The sequence below is a fragment of the Ailuropoda melanoleuca genome, chromosome 16 (genome assembly GCF_002007445.2).
Source record: "Ailuropoda melanoleuca isolate Jingjing chromosome 16, ASM200744v2, whole genome shotgun sequence".
In the NCBI taxonomy this organism is placed as follows: Eukaryota; Metazoa; Chordata; class Mammalia; order Carnivora; family Ursidae; genus Ailuropoda; species Ailuropoda melanoleuca.
The window spans coordinates 83,866,833-83,893,163 of NC_048233.1; the positions used below are offsets into that span (position 1 = coordinate 83,866,833).

Here is a 26,331-nt window from a genome sequence, read left to right on the forward strand (position 1 = left end):
GGTTTCCATTCCAACACCCGCCCGGCCGCCAGCCCATCGCAAGTAATGTTTCAAGGACCACGTCGATAAAGTCGTTTTCTCTATTAAAACTCATCGCATCTCAGTTTGGTCTTCATTACCTGTCCGATGGAGCGCTGCACCTTGGTGAACCCCTGCGTTTTGTTGAAATCGGACACCTGAGAATTACCCTCCAGGTCTCCACCCAGCCCCTCACTCAGCACGGCCCACCAGTCACTGAAGATCTGCCGGGTCGGTCCTCGAAGCACCTATGTTGAGGTGCTTGGGGACTTTTTTTAAAAAACAGCAGCTAGGTCTGGGGGAAGCCCAGAGTCTGAAGGCAGCTCTGACCCGTGTCAGAGGACCGGCCCCGAGAAACCGTGTCCTAGAGGCCCCGCGCGCGCCGTACGTGCATCTACCCTCGCGACCTCCTGTGAAGTCGCCCCAACCCCCCATATTAGGAATGGAGGAAACTGAGCCGCCACCCAGGTAACGAGCCAATGCCAGGATGTCAGGCACCTGCTCTCTGGCTCCACGGCCGGCGCTCCGTCCACGACGCCCAGGGACATATCCCAGGGGCCTCTGCCCGCGCGGGTGCGGGGTTCGGAGCCAGGACCCGCTTTGCTTCTGGGAGGGAAGCACCCGACCAGTTCCGCTCAATCCTTCCGCTCGAGAGGCTGAGGGAACCCAGGGCTCTCCCGGAACCTCTTGGCTCGGGGAGGAAAGGTACGGGGGAACGCTAGTCTCGAAGCACCCAGGGCTGCAGGGGGACGTTTCAGCTGAAGGACTGCCTCGTTGCAACAAGAACTTTATGGCTCCCGGAAGTGCCTCCTCCTGGTCCCTTTCCCAGCCTCACGCCCGTGGGCTGCAGTTGGAGCGATGGCGGCGGCAGCCGCTGGGCCTGGCCCGGGGTCTGGACCTGGGGACTCTCCCGAGGGGCCCGAGGCAGAGGCCCCGGAGCGTCGGCGGAAGGCGCACGGGATGCTGAAGATTTACTACGGCCTCTCGGAGGGGGAGACGGCGGGGCGCCCCCCAGGGTCGGACCCCCTGGACCCGACGGATCTCAACGGGGCGCACTTCGACCCGGAAGTGTATCTGGACAAGGTGTGTATTTGTGTGTTGGGGGAACCAGGCCGCCGATACATTGCACCCCCAGATCACGCGTTCGACTTTGTTGCGGGGGTGAGGGAAGCAGGGGTTCCTAAAAACAAGACCACCCTCGGACACGAAGCAGGGGCAGAGCTGGAGTCGAAGGGGGGCATGGGCAGATCTGCACCGGCCTGAGAAGGTGCGGAGCAAGGTGTCCCGGGCTGATGTTCCGATAGGCCCGGGGTAGGGGGCGTGGCCCAGGCGCTGACAGGCTCCGGACTGGGCCCTGGCTGAGTCTGAGCATGTCAAAGCCTGGCAAACCCCCAACAGGGTCGAATCCAGCAACTCCTCACCTATGCCACTGATAGGCCCCATGTCTAGGATTCCTAACGGGTGGGATGAGGGTTTTCTTGCACCGAAAGCCGACGAGCTAGGGGCAAGCCGAGGGCCATGAGGGCCCCCGACCTGAGCATTAACACCCCGATTTCCTCCAGCTGCGTAGAGAGTGCCCCCTGGCCCAGCTGATGGACAGTGAGACAGACATGGTGCGGCAGATCCGGGCTCTGGACAGCGACATGCAAACCCTGGTCTATGAGAACTACAACAAGTTCATCTCAGCCACAGGTGATTCCCCCTGGGACACACCCTTCACAGTCCCACTTACCTGTTGTCCTGTGGTGGGGAAACCAGCAGGGGATTCAGGGGGAGGAGACCCAGATTCTAGTCCTTCCCTGACATTAATCCACTCTCACCTCTCTCTCAGAGCTTTTGTGGTCAAATGACCATAGAGGTAGTAGCTGCTCTCAGAGTGTTTTCTGAGGACCAAAGGGGAGAAAAAACAAAATGAAATGTTAGACTGATATGGATTTATCTGAACCACTTAGAATCCCTGACACTAAGGATGTCTCAGGAAGGGTTCGTTTCTCATTAGTGGTAGCTTTTTTCTCTTGCCCAGGTTTGTCTTGAGGGTGGGCTTGTCTCTGTCTCTTTTTCTCTCTCTCCCTCCCTTCCTCTATCCCTTTCCTCCTTTTAAATTAAGCAAAGAGACAGAAAATTTATGACATTAATGGACCCAGAGGTCATGTAAAGGGGTTTTGTTTTGTTTCGTTTTTCCTTCTTGCCCCATTTATTCTCTGTCCAGGACAGCGCTAGACAGTGTTGAGCTACTGTCTTATGTGGGTGAAATGCACGACTCAGACTTTTGTGATAATTTTGGACCCCTGTGTACTTAGTCGTAGAGGCAGTTCTCGAGGGTCTGCCTGTGGTCCGTGAGAATGTTGCGCGGACCTTTGTGAGGTTCATTCTGACATCTCTTACTCTACTAGTGTCACAATGCTGGGAGTAGTCGTTCTTTTGTCTGATTTGAAGCAAGTCCAATGAGTAGGCACCTCTTTATTTGCTAACACCAGCATCAGCCAGCAACAAATCATAATTTCTAGGGGCGCCTGGGCGGCTCAGTTGGTTGAGAGTCCAACTCTTGATTTTGGCAACACTCCACGCTCAGTGGGGAGTCTGCTTCTCTCCCCCACCCTCTCTCCCTCTTCCCCTCCCCCACCATGCTCTTTCTCTCTAAAATAAATAAATAAATCTTTTAAAAAATCATCATAGGGGCGCCTGGGTGGCACAGCGGTTAAGCGTCTGCCTTCGGCTCAGGGCGTGATCCCGGCGTTGTGGGATCGAGCCCCGCATCAGGCTCCTCTGCCAAGAGCCTGCTTCTTCCTCTCCCACTCCCCCTGCTTGTGTTCCTTCTCTCGCTGGCTGTGTCTATCTCTGTCGAATAAATAAATAAATAAATTTAAAAAAAATCATCATAATTTCTGAGCTATGAAATTTCTCACAGGAGTTTTGCAAGCATTACATTTCCCATTTGTTAGAATTTGTATAGTTTTGACAGTTAGCTCTTGCTTAATCAGGATGGGTTGTTATTTTATCTTTTTCTTAAGGGAGAAAATTATAAAGTGAGTGTTGGAATCAGGGGTTCTAAATCTGTAAATACTGTAAAGTCTTATATCCATTCACGAAGTATTCATCGAATGCCTCTTTTTTCCCCTTTTTCTTTTCTTTTCTTTTCTTTTCTTTTCTTTTCTTTTCTTTTCTTTTCTTTCTTTCTTTCTTTCTTTCTTTTTTTTCCTCTTCCTTTCTTCCTTTCTTTTTCTTTGCCAAGAGCTGTTCTGCATACGGAGGATACAGCAATGAGCCAGCTAGATCAGGCTCCTTCCTGCAGCCCACATTCTGGTTGAGGAGACAGACAATAAATGAATACACAAATAGAGGTGGTAGTAAGTGTGAGAAGAAGAAAATAGAGTAAGGAGAAAAGAGTAATGTGTGTGTGCGTCTGCCTTTAGCTAGGGTAAGTATGAGACGACCCCTCTGAGGTGGTGACGTTTGAGCAGGGCTTTGATGAGAACGACCCAGCCCTGGTGGGGGAGGAAGCAGCAGGGGCAGAGGCTCTGAAGAGAGGGCATGTCAAGCATATTCAGAGTTCAGCAGGGAGTTTAGGGGGAGCGAGGGAGGAGGAGAGTGGTAGGTGATAGGGTGGAGGGCTAGTGGGGACCAGATTTTATAAGAACTTGTGAGTGGTTATAAGGATCCTGCTCTTTACTCTGAATGAGATGGAATGAGAAGAATGGGGTGACCTAACTTTTGTTTTAAAAGGACCCCTCTGTCCACTCGGTGGGGAGTGGACTGTAGGGAGGCAAGGGTGGCCAAGACCCCCATCAGGCGGCTGTTGCAGCAGTCCAGGCAAGATGCTGGTGGCACGGACCACGATGGCCACAGTGGAGAAGAGGAAGGGTTCAAGATTATATTTGGATTGCTTTCTTGAAGGATCTGGAGTCCAGGGAAGGCCGGAACTTGAGGTACAGGGAATAAGAGGAGATCTCCGAGGGAGGACGTGTACAGAGAGAAGAGACAAGGTCTAAGGACTGAGCCCTGTGGAATCCTGACATTCAGAAGTATTGAAGAGAAGGAGGAGCTCACAAAGGAAGCAAGCATTTCGGGGAGGTTTGAGGACAATCAGGAGCGTGGGCGTCTGAGCGGCCACACGAAGGAAGCATTCCAAGAATCGATAAGCTTGGGTGAAACGTTTGTGCGTGGAATACTTATACATGGTGCCAAGAGAGAGGGAAGATGGCAGGAGCAAAGTCTTCAGGAAAGGGAAGGGGATAGAGCAGTGCATGGTCGAGGGGTTGGCCTTAGCCAGGGATCAAGAGCTCATCACTGTATCAGGGAAAGCCGAGTGTGGGCAGAGCTAGTCGGGTGGGCACATGTTGTGCAGTTTAACCCTCAAGCGCATATGAAGGAACTTTGCCTTTCTCCATACTAAGCACTAAGCCAAGCAAGGAGTTCAGACATACGGGTGATGAGGCAGATTTGTGTTCTGAAAGGATCCCTCCAGCTGCGGTGGGAGAGGTGTCTGGAGGGAGGCCTTTTCGCTAGTCCAAGCCAGAGATTTTGGGAGCTTACGTCGGGTCGGTAGTGGTGGAGATGGACAGTGATGGGCAAACTGAGAAATATTTGCGGCCATATTGACCGGACATGGTGTTGAGAAGCAACAGCATGTGAAGAATGACCCTGAGGTTTCAGCTTGACCACGGGATGGTGGGTGTGGTGCTCAGGAAACCGCGAGAAGATCAAGTGTGGGAAGAGGGACATAATGAGCTAGGGTTTGGTTTTGGCTTGGTTTTGTTTTATTATTATTTCTAAAGGGGAGCCAGGCATGAAGTGAACCTGGATGGTCTTGTGGGTCCAGATCATGGAGGCCCTTGTAGACCATGAGAAGCATTTTGGTCTTTATTGTAAGAACTCTAGAGATCATGTCAGATAATGACAGCATCTCCAGTCAGAAGGAATCTTGATGGATCTAGTCCACCCCATCTCTTCTTTCCTCAGAGTACCTCCAAGGAGTGGCCTTCTGACTGGTGCTGGAGGTGGGGAGCCTTTATTTTTTTTTTTTTAAAGATTTTATTTATTTATTTGACAGAGAGAAAGACAGCCAGTGAAAGAGGGGAACACAAGCAGGGGGAGTGGGAGAGGAAGAAGCAGGCTCCTAGTGAAGGAGCCCGATGCGGGGCTCAATCCCAGGACTCCAGGATCACGCCCTGAGCCGAAGGCAGATGCTTAACGACTGAACCACCCAGGCGCCCTGTGGGGAGCCTTTATGGAGGGGTGGGATCTCGTAACGCTGAGGCTAAGGGAGTTAGAGTGAAGTGGTCGTAGAGGGAAGGTGGTGTCAGCATGACTTCGTACATCCCTTTGACCGATTCATTTATTTGTTCACTTACTTGCCAAATATCTGATCGCTTGTGTGCCAGGCACTATTCTAGGCACAAGAATGTAGCTGCAAGCCAGACAATTCCTCAGCCGTCATAGAACATATGTTCTAGAGAAACAGACAGATCATTTGACTCAACAAGAGCTCTTGAAGTGAAACAGGTTACTAGAGCAAGAGTGGGCGGAGGGGCGTGGTGTAGAAAGGGTGGCAGAGAAGGGTTTCGTGAGGAGGTAACAATGAAGGTGAACAATGAAGAGCTGAGCGTGGGAGGATTTGGAGGCAGAGCGGCTCAGGCTGAGGAAACCTGTGCAGAGGCCCCAAAAACGCTCTGACCAGAGAAGAGTGACAGAATGAAGGGAGCAGGACCCGACTGCATAGGATATACATGGCAGGTGGCAAGCTTTTTCTGAGTAAAGTCCATATTTTCAGCTTTGTAGGCCCTCTGGTCTCTGCTCTTGTGGCCTGAAAGCCACTGTGGGCAGTAGGTGAATGAATGCAGATGTCTGTGTCCCAGTGAGGCTCGTTTACACCAACAGGTGTGACTTCCAGGGTGACATCAGCAAAAATAGTGGAGCAAGTGCACTTGAAAATCTCCCTTCCATAAAAGCAACTGAAAAAACGGGCCAAAATGGTCAGAATCAACTTTTTTTCGAAACTCTAGAAATGAACCAAAGGTTTGCAACAATCTGAGGGGTCTTTATTTAAGAAAAACAGCTGAATCTTGGTAAAAGTGGCAAATCTGGTGGTGTTATTTTTTTCCCCTAAAGATTTGTTTATTCGAGAGAGAGAGAGCACAAGCAGTAGGGGCAGAGGGAGAGGGAGAGAGAATCTCGAGCAGACTCCACACCAAGCCCAACTTGGGGCTTGATCTCAGGACCCTGAGATAATGACCTGAGCCGAAACCGAGAGTCTGGCGCCTAACCAACTATACCACCCAGGCGCCCCTCCTATGGTCTTTTACCCCACAATTTCCTCTCCAGCTCAGTAGGAGCCTTGAAAAATACCCCATTATTTCTAATACTGGAGGGACCAGAATAGGACTGGAGCTCTTTGAAAGCCTCATGCTGAAAGAACTATGTAACCTATCTGCTGGTTTCCTGAAAGACTCCACTCCCTAGGTATCTCTTTATTTGACCTGACCTTGAAGTCACCCAGTACTAAAAGCGTGTACAAGTGTACAAGTAGGAGGAGGGGCAAAGGAAGAGGGAGAGAATGTCAAGCATGCTCTGCAGACCAGCACAGAGCCAGATGCAGGGCTTGATCCCATGACCCCAAGATCATAACCTGAGCTGAAATCAAGAGTCGGATGCTGAACCGACTGAGCCACCCAGCGGCCCCGGGGTAGTGTAGTCTTGTGTAAGTAAACCCTTAGCCCATAAGATCTGACACTTAACTCCCAGTAAATAGTGTCACAATTAAGTTAAATTGTAGGACACCCAGTTGGTGTTGCAGAATCGCTTGGTGTGTGGAAAGCCCACCCGTCTGGTGTCAGATGTGAAGTAGTGTTGGAGTGTTGAGAATGGAGGAGACACACACTAGTGTCTTTTCTTCCTATAGACACCAAGAGCATAAGTAACCAAAGGAAAAACATAGGCAAATTGGACTTCATCAGAATTAAAATTTTGTGGAGGTGCCTGGGTGGCTCAGTCGGTTGAAATCTGACTCTTGATTTTGACTCAGATCATGATCTCGTGATTGTGAGATAGAGCCCCATGTCAGGCTCCGTGCTTAGCATGGAGTCTGCTTGAGATTCTCTCTCTCCCTCTGCCCCTCCTCCTACTTGTACACACACTCTCTCTAAAAAACAATAAATAAAATCTTAAAAAGAATTGAAGTTTTGTGTTTTAAAGGACACTATTGAGAAAGTAAAGGATGACTCATAGAATGGGAGAAGGTATTTGTAAGTCATATATCTAACAAGGGTCTAATGTCCAGAATATATAAAGAACTTTTACAACTTAGCACTAAAAAAGACAACCCTATTTGAAAATGGGCAAAAGATTTGAATCGACATTTCTCCAAAGAAGATATACAGATGACCAATGAGCACATGTAAAGATGCTCAACATCATTAGTTATTGGGGAAATGCAAATCAAAACCACAGTGAGGGGCACCTGGGTGGCGCGGTCAGTTAAGCATCTGCCTTTGGCTCGGGTCATGATCCCAGGGTTCTTCTTGCTCAGCAGGGAGCCTGCTTCTCCCTCTGCCTGCTCTGCCCGCTGCTTGTTTGTTCTCTCTCTCTCTCTCTGACAAATAAATAAATAAAATCTTCAAACAAAAACCCACAGTGAGATACCACTGCCCACCCACTGGGATTTCCAGAAAATGGAATATAACAAATGTTGGTGAAGATGTGGAGGATTTGGAACTCTTATACATTACTGGTAGGAATACAAATGGTGTACCTGAAAATACTGTGGCCATTTCTCAAAGAGCTAAGCACAGAGTTAGCATAAGCCCCAGAAATTCCACTCATGGGAATATACTGAAGAGGACTGTGAACATGTTCACACAAAAACAGGTCCATGAATGTTCCTAGCAGCATTATTCATAATAGCCGAAAGAAGCAATCCAAATGGCCACCAGCTGGTGGGTGGAGAAACAAATGTGGATCCACACAATGGAATATGACTCAGCCATAAAAAAGTATGACATACTGATTCATGCTATAACGTAGAGAACCTTGAAAATGTGCTAAATGAAAGAAGCCAGGCACAAAAGGCCACATTTTGTCTAATTCCATTTATATTAAATGTACAGAACAGGCAAATCCATAGAAATAGAAAACAGATTAGTGATTGGCAGGGACTGAGGCGTGGGAGAAATAGGGAGTGGCTGCCAAGGGTTACAGGGCTTCTCTTTGGGGTGATGAATGTTCTGGAACAAGATCGTGATATTGGTTGCACAATCTTGCGGGTATACTAAAAATACTAAAAACCACTGAATTCTATGGTGTGTCGATTACATCCCAGCTAAAAGCCAAAAAACTAAACAGGGATCAAGTCAGGTTTGGCCTCCAGGCTGTACTTTGCCAACATCTGGCCTCGACATTTAGTTTATGTAATAATGCATTTGTCTGTTTCAAAATTGAAAAGGTCTCAAAGGTTGTACAGTGAAAAGCCTCTTCCCATTGCTCTCCCCAGGCAATGGCAAAGCAATCTTTAACAGTAAACTCTATTGAGAATTCACAGACATACAGAAAAGTGCACGGGTCACAAGTGGACAGCTCCATGAATTTCCCAAATGGAACGTGGCTGTGCAGTCAAAACCCAGGCTGGCAAGGCCCCCTCCAGCCTCCTACCAGTTACCACCCACTCGTCTCCCAAGCTAGTATCTTGGTGTCCAAACAGTTAACATTTGCCCTACTGCAAGCTGCTTTTCTTAACGAGCTTGACATAGTTCAAGGGTATACAGTGTAGTCTTTATTACTCAGTCGCGTGGTTTTTGTTGTTGTTGTTTTTTTTTTTTTAAAGATTTTATTTATTTATTTGACAGAGATAGAGACAGCCAGCGAGAGGAGAGAAGGAACACAGGCAGGGGGAGTGGGAGAGGAAGAAGCAGGCTCATAGCGGAGGAGCCTGATGTGGGGCGATCCCACAACGCCGGGATCACGCCCTGAGCCGAAGGCAGACGCTTAACCGCTGTGCCACCCAGGAGCCCCTGTTGTTGTTTTTTTAACATGGTACAACTTTTATTTCCATTTCAGTGGCTCTGTGCCTGTGCATTCAGCAACAATGACACCAGCAGTAGGTTTTCTTTTACTCTGTTTCAGTGACAAATTCGTTTTTGGATTTTTTTTTTTTCCTTTGGAAGTCATATTCAAGTTTCCTTGAACCTAAGTGTCCCGGACCCAAACACGCACTACAGAAAAGAATCTGCTCTTTTGATGGTATCTTTTGACAGATGTGGAAGGAGGTTATGTCAACAGGTTAAACTGCTTATAAGCGCAAACAGAATTTGGCAGGGGGGAGGTGAAGTGCCTCTTGAACTTCCAGGCTTCTCCATGATCATTAGCCCATGATCCTTCTGGTACCTCGGCTTCCATCTTCTGCCTTTCCTCTCCTTTTATTCAGTTTTTAACTGCAGGGCACTCTGTGTGCTGTGTTATTTAATTCACTCTCTGTGGCTTGGCAATGCAATCATCTTTTTCCAAAAAATACAAGCACCTCCAGACTGGGGCCCCAACGAGTACTATGGTCATTCCATTTATGTAAGCTTATTTTTTAGTAACTTGCCTCTCTAGAGAATCATCTCTAAGAATAAGGGTGAGTGGGCTTGTGCCATAGAATCTGTTGCTAACATGAAAAGCTCGTTTCACTAATTCACGGTCTGCCTCCTTGTGTAAATTTTTTTTTATTAAAGATTTTTATGTATTTATTTGACAGAGACAGAGACAGCCAGCGAGAGAGGGAACACAAGCAGGGGGAGTGGGAGAGGAAGAAGCAGGCTCATAGCGGAGGAGCCCGATGTGGGGCTCGATCCCACAACGCCGGGATCACGCCCTGAGCCGAAGGCAGACGCTTAACCGCTGTGCCACCCAGGCGCCCCACCTTGTGTAAATTTTTAAAATCCCTTATTGCTCCATAGATTTTAGTTCCATGGGTTCTTGTGCATTTCCTTTTTAGCTACTCTATTTTTCCTCTGCAACTTTTGTGTCTGTTCCCTTTTATTTTCCTTGTCATTGTCATTGATGTTTTTCTCCTCACCCTGCCTTTCTTGCTGTCTCCCCAAGCTGGGTTGCTGCCCCAGGCCTGCTTAGAGAATATTCCCATGGTCCAGGAGCCACACACAAACCAGGTATGGGTGGGAAGGCTCACAGATGACTGCACGTAGATGTTGCCAGATTCCTTTCCATAAATACTCACCAGCTTGCACAACCACCAGCAACTAAGAGAATAGCTCTTTCTATACACCCTGGTCAACACTATTATCAACATTTTTCATCTTTGTCAATCCTGTAGGTGAAAAGTGAAAACCTCTGTGTATTTTCACTTTCTCTTCTGACTGAGGTGGAACATCTTTTGCCTGTTTAAGAGCTGTTTGTTGATATCCTTAGCTGTGAACTATCTGTTCATGTCTTTTTCCTATTTTTCTATAGAGTTGTTGTTCTTTTCCATAATGATTTAGAAGAATTCTTCACATACTAAGGAAAAATAGCCCTATGTGAAATGACTTGCTGTTCTTTTTTAACTTTATATATTATTTTTTTTAAGATTATTTTTGTTTGACAGAGAGAGAGCGTGCGTGAGAGAGAGAGAGCACGCGCAAGCGCACAAGCAGGGGGAGTGGCAGGCAGAGGGAGAGGGGAAAAGCAGGCTCCCTGCTTGGCCTGGATCCTAGGACCCTGGGATCATGACCTGAGCCGAAGGCAGACGTTTAACTGACTGAGCCACCCAGGTACCCCCATAAGGGAAATTCTGTTTTTGTAGCAAATTATTCATTTCATTCAAGATTTTTAATTTCTTTACATGGAATTGAGCAAAAAATTGTGATTATTCTAATTTGTGAATTGCACCCCTTATTTCTTATTTTCCCCCTTTAAAGAAGTTAATTAAGCTAACATTTTACAAATTTTATTTTTTATCCTTTAATTATTTTTTTTTCACTAAAAAAAATGATCTTTGGGGGGTGCCTGGGTGGCACAGTCGTTAAGCTTCTGCCTTTGGCTCAGGGCGTGATCCTGGCATTATGGGATCGAGCCCCACATCAGGCTCCTCCTCTATGAGCCTGCTTCTCCCTCTCCCACTCCCCCTGCTTGTGTTCCCTCTCTCACTGGCTGTCTCTATCTCTGTCAAATAAATAAATAAAAAATCTTTAAAAAAAAATGATCTTTGATTTATTAGTTCTCCCATTTAAAAGATGTATTAATCTTGGGGTGCCTGCATGGCTCAGTCAGTTAAGCGTCCAGCTCTTGGTTTTGGCTCAGGTCATGCTCTCAGGCTTGTGAGACTGACCCTCACGACGGGCTCTGTGCTTGGTGTGGAGCCGGCTTGAGATCCTTTTCTGCACCCCTACTGCCCCCACTGCTCCTCCCCCTCCTCACACTCTAAATAAGTAAATAAAATCTTTTTAAAAATGTATTAATCTCTGCTTTTAGCTTTACTTATTCCTTAATTCTGCTTTTTTAAAAATGTGTAGTGTTTTTTCTAACTTATTGAGTTGAATGTTTATTCTCATTTATTTTTATACAGATTTAAAACTGATTTCCTCGAACAGTGCCCAAGCTGGGTTCCGGAGGTTCTGATCTGTAGTGTCTGCATTGTTGTCATATGCTGGACTTTGTTTTGATTTCTCTTTTGACCCGATAGCTGATTAAAAATGAAGGTTTCTTTTCTCCAAATGATCGGGTCTCTTTGCTTTGTAGTTTTGTTATTAATTTCCAGTTTAATTGCATTGTGATTAGAAAGTGAATTTCTTGTCTTTGTAAATTTATTGGGATTTTCTTTAAGACCTAATATGCTGTGGTATATTTTATGGAATCTAAAAAGAATTCAATATAAATCAAATAGGTCATCCATATTAGTTCTTTAGATCTTCTGTAGCCTCTCTCGGCTTTTGCCACTTGATCTGTCATGGATTGATAGAAGTGAATTAAAGTCTCCTATGACAGGTATGTTCCTGCTTCATCCTTGCTTTCCTTCATAAATATATTTTTAAAGTAATCTCTATACCCAACATGGGGCTCAAAGACTCACGACCCTGAAATCGAGCATCCCATGCTCTACTCACTGAGCCAGCCAGGCAGCCCTCCTTTATGAATATTGATGGTAAGTTCAGGGGTAGAGTTAGGGAAATCATTTGGGAAATGTTGGCTGTAGTTGGACAAGAGATGATGGTGGCTTGGAAACAAAATGTTGGAGGTAAAACTTACAGGGCTTGCTGATGGACTAAATGTGGGTTGAAGGAAAGATAAAAATAAAAAAATGACTCTGAAAATGGCCAGGAGCCAAGATGAAAAAATTTAGTGGAAGAACAGTTTTGGGGAAAGTCAAGAATTCTGTTTTGTTCATGTCATACTTTTTTTTTTTTAAGATTTTATTTATTTATTTGACAGAGAGAGACAGCCAGTGAGAGAGGGAACACAAGCAGGGGGAGTGGGAGAGGGAGAAGCAGGCTCCTAGTGGAAGAGCCTGATGTGGAGCTTGATCCCAGAACGCCGGGATCACGCCCTGAGCCAAAGGCAGACGCTTAACGACTGCGCCACCCAGGCGCCCCCCCTGTTCGTGTCATACTTGAATAGCCTGTTTGCCATCCCCATCAAGGTGTTAAATGGGTTGTTAGGCTGGGCTCTGGTCAGACTGGAGACAGTAATGTCCACGTCACTACAGCCATGGGACTGGATGACACCCCTCAGGGAGAGGGAGGCAGAAGGCACGGATCTATCCCTGTGCTCTGCAGATTTAGAGGGATTGGTGTTTGCTTGTAGTTTCTTTGTAAAATGTGAAGGAGAGTCACCAATTGAGAGTTGGGGGCATGTATTGGAGTTTTAAGGACTCTGGAGAAAATGTTATTTTGGAAAATGGGAAAGCACAGGGTTTGGAAGGATGGAGGAACTTGAAGTCATAAATTTAAAGGAAGTCCAGTTGGCCTGGTTTTATGGCTCGGTTTTAGCCATTTAGGTGCATGGGGTGGGTGGCTGGTTGGGCTTAACCTGCTGTAAGGTTTCACTAGCAAGTAATGGAGGGAGGGGACAAGAGAGGCAAGGGGGCTTGTACATGCCCAATGACGAATGACCCTGGTGGCAGGTCAGAGATCCCAGGGAATAAGTAGGGAATTGCAGCTGTGAGAGGTGTTAGGAGTAGTGACACTGTGCTAGGGTCACTGGATCTGGTGTGCCTGGAGAGGCCAAAGGATTGTTAGAGTGGGTAGACAGGGTGAATAATCAGAGTTACAGAAGGTGGCGAGGCTTGAAGCTGAGGGCAAGGAGAGGGTGGCACAGATGAGGCAGAGGCAAGCGTGCGTGGAATTGGGGAGGTCGTGAATGGAGAGTCAGGAATGTCCAAAGTGTCATCTGTGTGGATGTTCTTGTCCATAAGGAGGTGACAGTGATCAGCAACTGGTATGTGTGGCAAAGAGGACAGTAGAGATGGCAACAAGAGGGGTGTAGTTTGATGGTATGGTCTTCAAAGAAGCTGGGGCCCTAAAGGGAAGAAGAGTAGAAACTAGAAATGTCAAGGGGCTAGGCCCTGAGGTGCTGGGTGTGAAAAGAACTGTCTCCTTAGGCAGGTTTCCCTTAAGACAAAAGGGAAAAGAACCTTCAGAGAAGGTCGGCTGTGTTCCAGAAGGTGGGGTGAAAGGGCTTGGGAGGACTGGGAAGGACATAGGGTGTCTCCTCTGTGCCAGGCAATGCGTTGGACACGGAGGTGGCCCCTTTGAAGGAGCACACAGGTTCCTGCCAAATGCTCTGTGTCCTCCTTTGGCATCTTCTGAGCTCAGGGACTGTGGCTCCATAGGCCTCTCCCCACGCACCAGGACACGCAAGGGGTGCTCAGAAAACGTGGCCTTCCCTCTCATTTACTGTGACCAAGCACCATGGCAGCCCCTTTGGCACTCAGTCATCAATGTGACCCTTGAGGAGCTAGCTCAGGGGCATCTGGGAAGAAGGCCTGTGCGCGTGTCCGTGCATGTGTGTGTTGCGGGGGGTGGCGGGGTGGGGGAGGAGCATTTGAGGGCTGCCCCCGTGCCAAGTCATCTCCTTTGCCCTCTCCCGCTCCCTTGTCCTCCCAGACACCATCCGGAAGATGAAGAATGACTTCCGGAAGATGGAGGACGAGATGGACCGGCTGGCCACCAACATGGCCGTGATCACAGACTTCAGCGCGCGCATCAGCGCCACCCTGCAGGACCGCCACGAGCGCATCACCAAGCTAGCAGGTGGGCCGGGTCCCGGAGCCGGTGCCAGAGCGGGCCACCGGGGGCGCTGGGGCTCACAGCACCTGTCCCCGTCCCCCAGGGGTCCACGCGCTGCTGCGGAAGCTGCAGTTCCTCTTCGAGCTGCCCTCGCGCCTCACCAAGTGCGTGGAGCTGGGCGCCTACGGGCAGGCGGTGCGTTACCAGGGCCGCGCTCGGGCCGTGCTGCAGCAGTACCAGCACCTGCCCTCGTTCCGCGCCATCCAGGACGACTGCCAGGTCATCACGGCTCGCCTGGCGCAGCAGCTGCGGCAGCGCTTCAGGTGTGGCCCGGGGACCCTGACCCACCCCGCCGGGGTCCCGGGCCTGCCAGTGGCGGTCCGTCTTCCCCATCCCCCCCACCCCGAATTCTGTCAGCCTGCCCTTCACCGCCACCTCCCACCTCGCAGGGAGGGCGGCTCGGGCGCCCCCGAGCAGGCGGAGTGCGTGGAGCTGCTGCTGGCCCTGGGGGAGCCAGCGGAGGAGCTGTGTGACGAGTTCCTGGCGCACGCCCGAGGGCGGCTGGAGGCCGAGCTGCGGAGCCTGGAGGCAGAGCTGGGGCCCTCCCCTCCCGCTCCGGACGTCTTAGAGTTCACGGATCACGGAGGAAGTGGCTTCGTGGGTGGCCTCTGCCAAGTGGCCTCGGCCTACCAGGAGCTGTTCGCGGCCCAGGGCCCGGCGGGTGCCGAGAAGCTGGCAGCCTTCGCGCGGGAGCTGGGTGGCCGCTACTTTGCGCTAGTGGAGCGGCGGCTGGCACAGGAGCAGGGCAGCGGCGACAACTCGCTGCTGGTGCGGGCGCTGGACCGCTTCCATCGGCGCCTGCGGGCGCCTGGGGCCCTGCTGGCCGCTGCGGGGCTGGCCGAGGCCGCCACGGAGATCGTGGAGCGGGTGGCCCGGGAGCGCCTGGGCCACCACCTGCAGGGCCTGCGGGCCGCCTTCCTGGGTTGCCTGACCGACGTGCGGCAGGCTTTGGCCGCACCTCGTCTGGCTGGAAAGGAAGGCCCGGGCCTGGCCGAGTTGCTGGCCAACGTGGCCAGCTCCATCCTGAGCCACATCAAGGCCTCCCTGGCAGCTGTGCACCTCTTCACCGCCAAGGAGGTGTCTTTCTCCAACAAGCCCTACTTCCGGGTACGGCCTACCTCTGGGCATTTACCCCCCCCCACCAGCCCCCCTTATTCCGGGCATTCTTGTATTCATCCTACAGTTTGTCGGCTATCAGGGCACACAGTCCTTGCCCAGGCACTCTGGATGTGGTTTCAGGCTGTCATAAGGAAGGCTGGCACAGCCTGGAGGGGAGGGGAAGGCTGGGAGGGCACCTGCAAACAGGGTCCCCAGCGCTGGCTTTGTCTCTTTGCACTCCACCCCTGCCCCCCAAGCAGGGGAGCTGCTCTTGGGTCCTGGAATGCAGGATGAAGCTCTCTCTTGGAGAGGGGCTAGGGCATTTAGGGTCCCAGAAGAGGGTCGCTAGCAGCCCCTGCCTGGAAGAGGGGACCTGCTATGGATCTGGGGCCCTCCTCCTCACAGGGCGAGTTCTGCAGCCAGGGTGTTCGTGAGGGCCTCATCGTGGGCTTCATCCGCTCCATGTGCCAGACGGCTCAGAGCTTCTGTGACAGCCCTGGGGAGAAGGGGGGTGCCACACCGCCTGCGCTGCTCCTGCTGCTCTCCCGCCTCTGCTTGGACTACGAGACAGCCACCATCTCCTACGTGCTCACCCTCACTGATGAGCAGTTTCTCGTGCAGGTGAACCGCTGGCTCACAGCAGGGTGGGGGGGGTGGTCCGCCGTGGACAGTGCTGTCGTGGTCAGACCCAGGCCAGCTGCCTAGGCCCAGCCCAACCTCCCCCTTGCCCAGCCCGTGCCCTGCTCCTGCTTGGCAGTGGCCCCTGAGCTGCCCCCAGCGCTCACTGTCTCTCTGTCCTCTGCACCCCTGGCTCAGGACCAGTCTCCAGTGACACCCGTGAGCACACTGTGTGCGGAGGCCAGGGAGACAGCGCGGCGGTTACTGACCCACTATGTGAAGGTGCAGGGCCTGGTCATATCACAGATGCTGCGCAAGAGCGTAGAGACACGGGACTGGCTCAGTACGCTGGAGCCCCGGAACGTGCGTGCTGTCATGAAGCGGGTGGTGGAGGACACGACCGCGATCGATGTGCAGGTGCTCCCTGCTGGCCCGGGCTGGCCAGGGGGTCCTGATGCAGGCTGTGGGTGTGGGGGGAGCAACCCTTGGAGGATCAAGACATCAGTGCCTACGTCTGTGGCCTCGTTCCTCCGCAGCCCTGACTCGGGGCGTCATTGCCCCCGTTTCACCTGTGAAGAGGCTGAGGTCTAGAGTCACCAGGGAATCAGGGTGGGCAGGGCTAGCACTGAAGATGGGGCCTCAGTACCAAGTCTTATGCCCCGCCTTTCCCCCACTCCTCTGGTTCTATAAATAGTGACCAGGTACCAACCAGATACCAGGTCCCCACTACCCTGTGATTCTCATAACAAATGAGTTTGTAATTTAGGGTGTCCTGGGCACTCACCCTAGGCACCTGGCGGGCTGGAGCCTCCCCTTGCTCTGGCCTCCTTGCAGTGCCTCCTTCCACCACCAGGTGGGGCTTCTGTACGAAGAGGGTGTCCGCAAGGCCCAGAGCAGTGACTCCAGCAAAAGGACCTTCTCTGTGTACAGCAGCTCTCGACAGCAGGGCCGCTATGCACCCAGCTATACACCCAGGTCTGGCTGGCCAGGGTAACCCCCGGGGGAATGGACAAAGGAGGATGGGGGTGCAGGGTGGGCTCTGATTGCTTGTCTCTCCCACCATCCAGTGCCCCAATGGACACTAATCTCTTGAGCAACATCCAGAAACTGTTCTCTGAACGTATTGACGTGTTCAGCCCTGTGGAGTTCAACAAGGTCTGAAGTCCCCAGTGACCCCACCTTCCAGGGGCCCTTGGGAAGGTTGGCTGAAGCAGTCCCACACTGAGTCAGGGAGCTAGGACTCTGTCCCCACCCAGGCTCTGTCTCAGTGGGCTGTTTCTAGGAGTGAATGGTCATCCAGAGCCCCACCATATCCCATCCCGCATCACCATATCCCACAGCCCTCTGCCCTGATCTTGGTGTGCTCCTAGCCTGGGTCTGGATGCGGATCTAGAATGCCTCTTTGGCTCTTGTTCTTGTCGTCACAGTAGTCCTGGGTCCTCCCCAGGGATTCCTGTTCACACCATAGCCTCTGCCCCCACCCAGCCCACATTCTAGGACCTGGTGGTCTTTTGCCTATAACTCAGCGAGTCCCTCCGCTCCCCATGTCAGTGGTGACTCCCATCTCTGCTCCTCTGATTGTTGGGCCTTCCCTGTCTGTTCTCCAGATGATGGTGCCAACTTTGCATCTGTCCCTCCCTCTTACGGGGGTCCTGGGACTTTTACACCCCATCACAGCTCCCGGCCTCTTGCTGTCTCTCTGGCCCCTCAGGGACCCAGTGCCCCTTCCCAACACCTGCTGGCCCAGGGCTGCATTCCTCTATCCTTGCCCGCAGGTATCGGTGCTGACCGGCATCATCAAGATCAGCCTGAAGACGCTGCTGGAGTGCGTGCGGCTGCGCACCTTCGGGCGCTTCGGCCTGCAGCAGGTGCAGGTGGACTGTCACTTCCTGCAGCTCTACCTGTGGCGCTTCGTGGCCGATGAGGAGCTCGTGCACCTGCTCTTGGATGAAGTGGTGGCCTCGGCTGCCCTACGCTGCCCAGACCCGGTGCCCATGGAACCCAGTGTCGTCGAAGTCATCTGCGAGCGTGGCTAGGCCGGACCGCTGCCATGCACGGGCTTGCACAGTCGCCCCGACCTCCCCATCCCCTGGTCTCCCGACGGTCCGGTCCGCTGGCCCTTCCCCGCCGGCCTCAAGACCCGCCAATAAAGACGTGTTGTCTCCTCCTCCCTCTCGCTTGCGGGGGCTGGGCTGGCCGGGGGTGGAGTTGCGAGGTGGCTCCGGAGGCACGCGCGTCAGACCCGCCCCCCAAACCGATTGGCTGGATGGCTGGGCCCAGGATGGGCCGGGGGTGGGTCCACTTAAAGACCTCGGGACTTGAGCGGTAGTCGAGCTCAGGGAGCAAGCAGGTGCCTGTGCAGCTGGCTGATCCTCCGCGTCTCCAAGCTCATGGCCTGGGGGATGAGGTGGCCTGGGTTTCTCTGACGGACTCTTGTGTACCCTCACCCTCCCCGCCGGTGGAGCGGAGACCATGGCCTCTCCTCAGGGCTCCCGGGCTCCGCTGGAATTCGGGGGACCCCTGGGTAATGGGGCGGGGGTGGAATCTGGGATCAGGCTCCGCGAGGGCGGGGAGAACGGCGGGGGCGGGGGTCGCAGAGGAGCAGGATCTGAGAATGCAAGGCTTTGAAGGGTCTCCAGAGGCAGAGGGATCTGGGGGTCCGGGGGACTATCTGGGGAGGGGGCTGCGCACCGGATTTGTGGAGTGGAGGATTCGAGAGCAGGAGCAGGATCTTTGGGGGGGAGCGAGGGGTGGGGCCCAAGATGGAAGTCAGGGAAGGGGCTGAGGGCTGACAACGGGATATGGAAGAGGGCGGTGGGAATGCTGAGGGGGCCCAGAGACGACAGGCACCTGGGGGGGCGGCTCGGAGGGCAGTTGCGGAGAGGACGCCCGACGCCATCGCCCCCCGTCCCCAGGCGCCGCGGCGCTGATGCTGCTGCTTCCTGCCACCATGTTCCACCTGCTCCTGGTGGCCCACTCGGGCCCCGCGCGCCTCCTGGGCCCACCCCCCTACCTGCCCGGACCCGAAGTGCTGTGGAGCCCTCAGACGCTGCTGCTGTGGCTCACCTGGCTCGGCCTTCAGGCGGCTCTCTACCTATTGCCGGCTCGCAAGGTGTGGACGCGGCTCGCGGGGGAGGCGGGCGGAGGGAGGGGGCTCCGCGGGAGAGAAGACACTCTCACCCCTTATCAGAGCTGCTTTGTGCCCGCAGGTGGCCGAGGGACAGGAATTGAAGGACAAGAATCGCCTGCGCTACCCCATTAACGGTGCTTGGACGCTGGGGGGGTCCTTGCGCTAGAGTTGCGCCAGCGGGGGTGGAGCTCTAGGCCCAGTGGAGATTAGCCCCCACCCCCAAGCTCCATTAGACGCCTATTTTACGCTCTGCGTCCCGGGTAGCCTCATTGTCCCTCTCCACGACCCTTGTTCCTCTACCCCCACCCGCAGCATTTGCTCTTATACTATGAGCAGTGGTTCGGGTGACCCACTGAAACCCAAGGGCAGGGTCATTGACCTACCTGGGCTTTGGACTGTGTCTGTGTGTTGTTGGGGGGCGGAGTGAAGGGGAAGGGCAGAGGTGTAGGGGCTCAGCCCCCAGGACTCATTGTGTACTGTGGTTCAGGCTTCCAGGCCCTGGTGCTGACAGCTCTGTTGGTGGGCTTGGCTGTGTCGGCTGGGCTGCCTCTGGGGGCGCTCCCGGAAATGCTCCTGCCCTTGGCCTTCGCGGCCACCCTCACCGCCTTCATCTTCAGCCTCCTTCTCTATCTGAAGGCTCTGGTGGCCCCTGCCTCGGCCCTGGCACCTGGGGGGAACTCAGGTGAGAGGGGTCCCAGTAGGGTGCAGACGGAAGCAGATGGGGGTGCTGGCTTGCATCTTCAGCCTCCGTTATTCTGCAGGCAATCCCATCTATGACTTCTTCCTGGGACGGGAGCTCAACCCGCGCATCTGGTCCTTCGACTTCAAATATTTCTGTGAACTACGGCCTGGCCTCATCGGCTGGGTATGCTGGGCATGGCTATGCGGGCCAGGAGGTGGGGTGGGATGGGTAAGCAGTGCTTGGGCAGGACAGGGCAGGGCCGCTATTGCGCAGATGCAAACCATTAATCATTCATCCCACAAATATTTGTTGAGCGCCCTGGGCACTACTCTAGGTATAAGGAGACAAAGGAGAAAAAAAATTGCAGGAAAGAAAAAAACAATCTCTGTCCTCATGGAGCCTACATTCTATTGGGAAAGACAGACAAAACATAAGTGAAATATATGTGGCATGGCAGGCGTGCTGCATGCTAGGGAGAAGCAGCATGGAGGGAGTTAGGGAAGCAGGTGCGACTTGAAATAAATCAAGCTCAAAATCTATTTTGAGGACGGGAGAGGCTGATGCTAGGCTGCCTGCTGGTCCTAGCGGTGCAGAACTGAAGACGGAGCATTGGGCGTAGCAAGCTGTCCATCACTAGTGGCCTTGAGGACATGCCAGCTGTGGTTTGGGGTTATAATCACCCATCCTGGACGGTGATCATGATTTCCCAAAGGGTCTCTTGGGCAAGGTCCCTCATGTCCCCCTGGAAACTAGAAGGGAGAGGAGGCCAAGGGGCCACCATGGATCTGCACCCTGGCCTCCAAGGTGATTTCCCCGTGTGTGAAATGGGATAAAGTCAGAACTGCCTGCGAAGGTTGTGAGGATGAGAAGTGGTAACGCTAATGACAGCACCAAACCCAGTGCTACCAGAACGGGTTTACTCATGAGTATTTCCTATGTGCCAGACACATCCTGCTTTGTGCTGTCCATGCATTATGTCAATGAGTCCGCAGCTCCGTGAAGCAGGTCCATGATTATCTATTTTCCACAGGGGGTGGGGGAAAGGCGGGCGGGGGAGGCGGTAGAAGAGGGTAAGCACTTACCCTGAAGAGGGTATGCAACTTGCCCAAGTGGCAAAGCGGAGATGTAAAACCAGGTCTGTTTTAATCCTCAAGCCTGAAATGTCCAGTGGCTTTCTATCTTGCTCTCCCCAAAGGAACATTTCGCGACATGGTAAGAGCCCACAGGCAGGGAGCATCTCCAGAAGCACCTGTGGCAGGCTTTGCCCCGGGGTACAGGGGCTGGATCCATTCAGCAAAAGGCCGAGGACTTAGTGACTGAGAGCCGAGAGAGATAAGGGGAAAGGCTGGCCACTGCCCCACCTAGGTGCTGCCACCTCCGTGGTGGCCGGCTGGGGACAGACTGCCGTGTCCTCCCTCTTCCACAACCCCAGGTCCTCATCAACCTGGCCTTGCTGATGCAGGAAGCGGAACTTCGGGGGAGTCCCTCCCTGGCCATGTGGCTGGTCAATGGCTTCCAGCTACTCTATGTGGGTGATGCCCTCTGGCATGAGGTGAGGCTGGACTGTGGGAAGAGGCAGGGAGGGCATTTGAGGACCTCACGGGGACTAAGCCGGTATGTCTGGGTCCCATCCCTGCAGGAGGCTGTTCTCACCACCATGGACATCACACACGACGGCTTTGGCTTCATGCTGGCCTTTGGGGACCTAGCCTGGGTACCCTTCACTTACAGCCTGCAGGCGCAGTTCCTGCTCCACCACCCGCAGCCCCTGGGGCTGCCCATGGCCTCAGTCATCTGCCTCATCAATGGTCAGTTAGGAGGGGGCTCCTCCTGCTTTCATTCCTTGTGTTCTGTTTCTTCAGCACTGGGGAGGTCCTAAGCCTCAGGCGCTCCTCTAACACAGGGGTGGGGCCTGGGGGGTGGGGGAAGGACTGGGTCCTAGGCCTCCAGGCCAACTGGGCTGTGGGTGGATGGTCAGGGTCAGGTAAAAGGCTCTAAACCTCAACCCTGACCACTTGCTCGTGCTTTCCCCTAGCTGTTGGTTACTACATCTTCCGAGGAGCCAATTCCCAGAAGAACACCTTCCGGAAGAATCCTTCTGACCCCAGAGTGGCTGGTGAGCTGGGTTTCTAGGGTGCCATGAGTGAAGGGGTGCAGCTGGGCTTCCTCCAGGTCCCCATCCCATTCTGTCTTTCCCCAGGCCTTGAGACCATCCCCACAGCCACGGGGCGGCAGCTGCTGGTGTCTGGCTGGTGGGGTATGGTCCGCCATCCCAACTACCTTGGAGACCTCATCATGGCTCTGGCCTGGTCCTTGCCCTGTGGTGAGTGGGTTGGGAGGGCACAGGACGGAGGCCACGTGACGCGTGTGAGGGACGAGGTGGTGACCACAGGGTGCCCAGTCTGGGTGTGGAATGGAGAACGGGGATGCACCCTAGTGGAGGGGGCAGTCAGGAAGCTGGGAACGGACTCGGTGAGTGGCTGGGGGCAGACCTCCATCAGAGCTGAGCCAGCGCTTTGCGGCAGACCTGGACCTTCCACCAGAGCCCCGATGTCCCTGTGAGCCATCGGAAGTGGCAACCTTTGTGAACTGGGGGCCTGCTGGGCGGTCACAGCCTCCACTTCCCCGCAGGAGTGTCTCACCTGCTGCCCTATTTCTACGTCCTTTACTTCACGGCACTGCTGGTGCACCGCGAGGCCCGGGACGAGCAGCAGTGCCTGCGCAAGTACGGCCTGGCCTGGCACGAGTACTGCCGGCGCGTGCCTTACCGAATCCTGCCCTACGTCTACTGAAGCGGCTCCACTCACCCCAGACCGGGGCACGTGCCCACCCACCTGTTGGCGCAGCCAGCCAGGAGCCTGGGCCCCACCCTGCTCTGAGCTCTAACGAGCAGGGACCAACAGCCTCCGAGAGGTGCTCTGGAGCAAGGAGAAAGGCAGCTAGTGCCCAAAAATGGGAGTGGAGGGGCTGCCCTTCCTCCTGGGATAAATGTCTGGAACCCGTGGTACCACTTCGCTCCCTTTCTGGGGCCAGGGTGTTTACAAACTGGCTGGGTCAGCTCTGATCCAGGACAAGCTGAGAGGTGGCTTGTGGGCCCGAGTCTGGGGGTGGGGGGGACAACAGCTGTTCCTCAGAAGCAGGCACTGCTGACAGGGCAGACCAGTCACAGCTTTATTAATGACAGAGAGATCCCAGTTCAGCCAGGGAGTTCCTCGATGAGAATTCTTGGAGCAGGTGGCAGAGGGCCTCCCCAAAGCCGCTCCAACTCCCCGGTGAGGGCTGCCACCTCGTCGGACGCCACAGCATGGGCTCGATGGGCCCTGGCACAGTCCAGGGCCAGGGGTGTGAGGGCCATCTCATTTTCATTGGTCCAAGCCAATAGAAACTGGCACTTCTTCCGCGCCCGGTAGAGGCGATCTCGCTCTTCCGTGGCCACAGCTTGCTTCCGGGCCCGGCCCAGGGTCTGTGCCAAGTGCCCCAGGGCTGCCAGCGTGTAGCCTTTCTGGTCGGTCGGGCCTTTGCCCATCAGGATGCGAGCGGCTTCGCGCATGGCACCCCGTGTGCCCAGAGGCCCAGGCGGATGCTCGCCTGCTTCGAGCACCTGGGCTGCGGCCTGCAGGGCTTCCTCGGCAGAGGCGAAGACCTGCTGCGCACCCAGGGCTCCGGAAACGCCGAGCAGCGTGGCACAGAAGTCGGAGAGCAGCGCATCGTCGCCGCCGTGATACAAGGCAAGAGAGTGCGCGTAGGCGAACAGCACGTTGGGCAGCTGGAAGCGCACGAGCGGCGAGGCTGGGCTGCGGCTCAGGCTGGCCAGCGTGGGGATCCGGGTGGGCACGGTGGGCGCGCAGGCCTCGGGAGCATCTTCGAGGAACGGCTCGGCGGCGGCCTCCTTCACGGGTTCCGGTGGCGTCCTCGCGGGGGTGGGTTCCAGCTCGGCAGGGTCACGGCCCGCAGCATCATCCACCTCCTCCAGAAGCCGCGGCCCGGCCCCGCGGCCCCACCACCACGGCCGCCACGGGGGCAGCAGCCGCCCGCCCTCGCCACGGCTCAGCAGCTGCTCGAAGGCCGCCTTCTCGGCCGGGGCCAGCAGCTCCCAGAGCCTGGTGAGGCCACCTGGCGCCGGGCCAGGCTCGCGGCCTGCGTCCTCGGGGTCGTCCTCGGTCTCGCGTTGCTCACGCAGCCGCTGTAGGGCGCTGGCCAGGCGGCTGGGCGAGGCGCTGCGGCCGCGGAGCTCTCCTAGCACCTGGTCCCGGTAGAAGTCTTCGGCGCAGCTGCCATGCGCCCGGTAGCAGCGCAGCGAGCAGTAGGGTACGTTACAGCGAGGACAGGTGTAGCGCGCGGGCTGGGCCTCCCCGGCCGGGCAAAAACCACAGGGCCCGGCCGGCTCCATGGCAACTGGCGCCCCGCGCCACTTGCGAACGCTCACAGCCCACGCTGGCCAACTTCCGGTGCTAATCGGTTACTTCCGGCGCCTTGCGAGGCCGACGGAGCGTAGTCAAAACCCCGAGGACTCTCGGGAACTTCCGCCTACACTCGGAAGCCAAGCCCCACCCCTCTGTCAAATAGCGTTTGAGCAGGCGCAGGAGCGGTCGGGACACACAGGCCCCGCCCTGCGCGGTGAGGGAGGGAGGGCGAGCGCACCAGGCCGGTGCTCCGATGGTACCAGCTTGCCCCCTAGTGGTTCCCTTTTTAGTAAGATAAAGGGCCCGGGCGGACATCGATCTTTGCGAAGCACCTACTCTAGGCCCCTAATTGCTCCAAGCCCAAGGGGGATGAGGTGCATCCCTGTGCTGGAAGGGCAGCCATTCTACTAGGGGACACAGACAAACAAAGGGGAGTGTAGAAAAAAAGGTGAAGATGGACTACTTGGCCTAGCCTGTGTATGTGTGTGTGTGTGTGTTGGAGGCATTTCCCCTCTTGAGAAGAAAGCAACAGATACCTGAGCTCCTGTTTGTTCCCCCCCTCCCCAATCTATGGTTCATACAACGTTAAAGTGCAGAATCCATACTAGGTGCCAAAAACACATCAAGCAGCAAAGAGATGGGGTCCTTGCTGTCCTAATGGAGCTAAGTTTGTGGTAGAGTGGGGGTGATAATCCACACAAACCAGGTCAAAAGCCCTGAGGACTCGATCCATGGCACCCACGAAAGTGAGTTCTGGTTCTTTTACCAACCCCCAGTAAGTTCTGCCTTCACAATACCTTGTATTTATCTCCACATGCATCATCTATTTCCCTATCAAGATCTGGGAGGATTTGATGAACTTTAAGTCTGCTCGTTTTCTTCACCCCCATTACTGGCCTCAGCTACTAGTCCCTTAACTGGTTCCTTAACTTTCTTGCCAGCCACCCAGAAAAATCAGCCAGAGAAAGTATTGGATCACAAGTCAGATCACATCAGGCCCTTGCTTAAACCCTTCCCTGTACTTGGTGACCCTCCATTGCACTTGGGACTCAAACCCGAACTTCTGTCCATGTCTGACAAAACCACACAGCTCTGCACACAGTTCTCTGGGCTGCACCTCTCTCATCATCCAGTTGATGGGTTTCAGGCCTCACACATCCCATCTTTAGAGACCTTCCCTAGGATATTATGTCTGTCCACCCCCAACCAGCCCTCTTTCATTACAACACCCTGCTTACTTTGAGGCTCTTAACACTTGTTAACTAACTGGTTTCCTCACTTAACCCACAAGAATCAAAACGCCTAGAAGGGCGTTTCTAAAGATTACTAGAGATAAAAATAGCCTATGTGCTTGCACTTACTATGTGAGCGGTGCTGATCTAAGACCTTCACATCCTTTGTTTATTCTTCACAGCAACTCTCAAGACATGATGGCAGAAATTAAGTAATTTTAAGGTTGGACAGTCAGAAAATAAATGAAGCAAAGATTCAAACTTAAGGTAGTCCAAGTCTAGATCCAAGGTCTTCACCTCATGTTATACTATATTCCAAGAACCAGCTGATTCAAAAATCTTCACAGAACAAATGGGTACCCACGTTGCTAGGGGAACCTTGAATCAGTACCAAAGAATTCCACTCCCAGGAACACTCAACCAAACCACCATCCTCAGCTGCGATTGGGTTAATGAAGCTAGCTAGCCAGGCGGAGGTACAAACAAGGTCACCACAGTGCCAATGTAATCAGGCAATGCTTCCTGTAGAGACTGCTTTTAGGCCACAGGCTTGGGCAATGGAAGCCCAAGTAAGGTAGAAGGGCCCACAGCGACCACCCGGCCGAATGCAAACAGGTCCACCAAGGCGACCGACCGCAAACAGCCATAAGCCCTCGCTGCCCAATGGGCTGCTTACAACCAGGCACGGGTACTAAAAAAAGTAAAGTCCCACACATTCCCCTACCTCCTCCCCCTTAACTACAGCCCCCCCACTCCTGGCAGAGTCTCTCCTCTGCTGTCCTGCCCGCTGCTCCCTTGCAGTGTACTCAATAAACTTCCATCTCGTCTGTTCTGCCTCAGGTGAATTCTTTCAGGGCTGGCACTGCTGACCTCCACCCACTAGGGTCACCCCATACTT

General features: G+C 53.8%; 3 protein-coding genes across 4 annotated transcripts; 2 read left to right on the forward strand and 1 right to left on the reverse strand.

Moving 5' to 3' along the window:
- Positions 1-876: 876 nt before the first annotated feature.
- Positions 877-18,153, forward strand: VPS51 (VPS51 subunit of GARP complex). The gene is made up of 10 exons (XM_034645305.1): positions 877-1,101; positions 1,581-1,710; positions 14,088-14,234; positions 14,314-14,533; positions 14,660-15,377; positions 15,774-15,989; positions 16,185-16,403; positions 16,840-16,961; positions 17,054-17,141; positions 17,762-18,153. Exons 1-10 carry the CDS (start codon positions 877-879, stop codon positions 18,020-18,022), a joined length of 2,346 nt encoding a protein of 781 aa, XP_034501196.1. The 3' UTR covers positions 18,023-18,153.
- Positions 18,154-18,288: 135 nt separating this feature from the next.
- Positions 18,289-22,805, forward strand: TM7SF2 (transmembrane 7 superfamily member 2). 2 transcript variants are annotated; one of them, XM_002916649.4, is made up of 10 exons: positions 18,289-18,510; positions 18,902-19,098; positions 19,196-19,250; positions 19,604-19,798; positions 19,878-19,981; positions 21,231-21,350; positions 21,438-21,606; positions 21,834-21,914; positions 21,999-22,121; positions 22,430-22,805. In XM_002916649.4, the coding sequence occupies exons 1-10, from the start codon at positions 18,459-18,461 to the stop codon at positions 22,588-22,590; spliced, it is 1,257 nt and encodes a 418-aa protein (XP_002916695.1). In that variant the 5' UTR covers positions 18,289-18,458; the 3' UTR covers positions 22,591-22,805. The 2 variants fall into 2 exon arrangements, with proteins under 2 accessions (XP_002916695.1, XP_019652465.1); XM_019796906.2 differs by having other exon boundaries at positions 21,999-22,572.
- Positions 22,806-22,945: 140 nt separating this feature from the next.
- On the reverse strand, positions 22,946-24,290 carry ZNHIT2 (zinc finger HIT-type containing 2). Its single transcript, XM_011221587.3, has one exon. It carries the CDS (start codon positions 24,186-24,188, stop codon positions 22,995-22,997), a length of 1,194 nt encoding a protein of 397 aa, XP_011219889.1. The 5' UTR covers positions 24,189-24,290; the 3' UTR covers positions 22,946-22,994.
- Between the last annotated feature and the right edge of the window lie 2,041 nt (positions 24,291-26,331).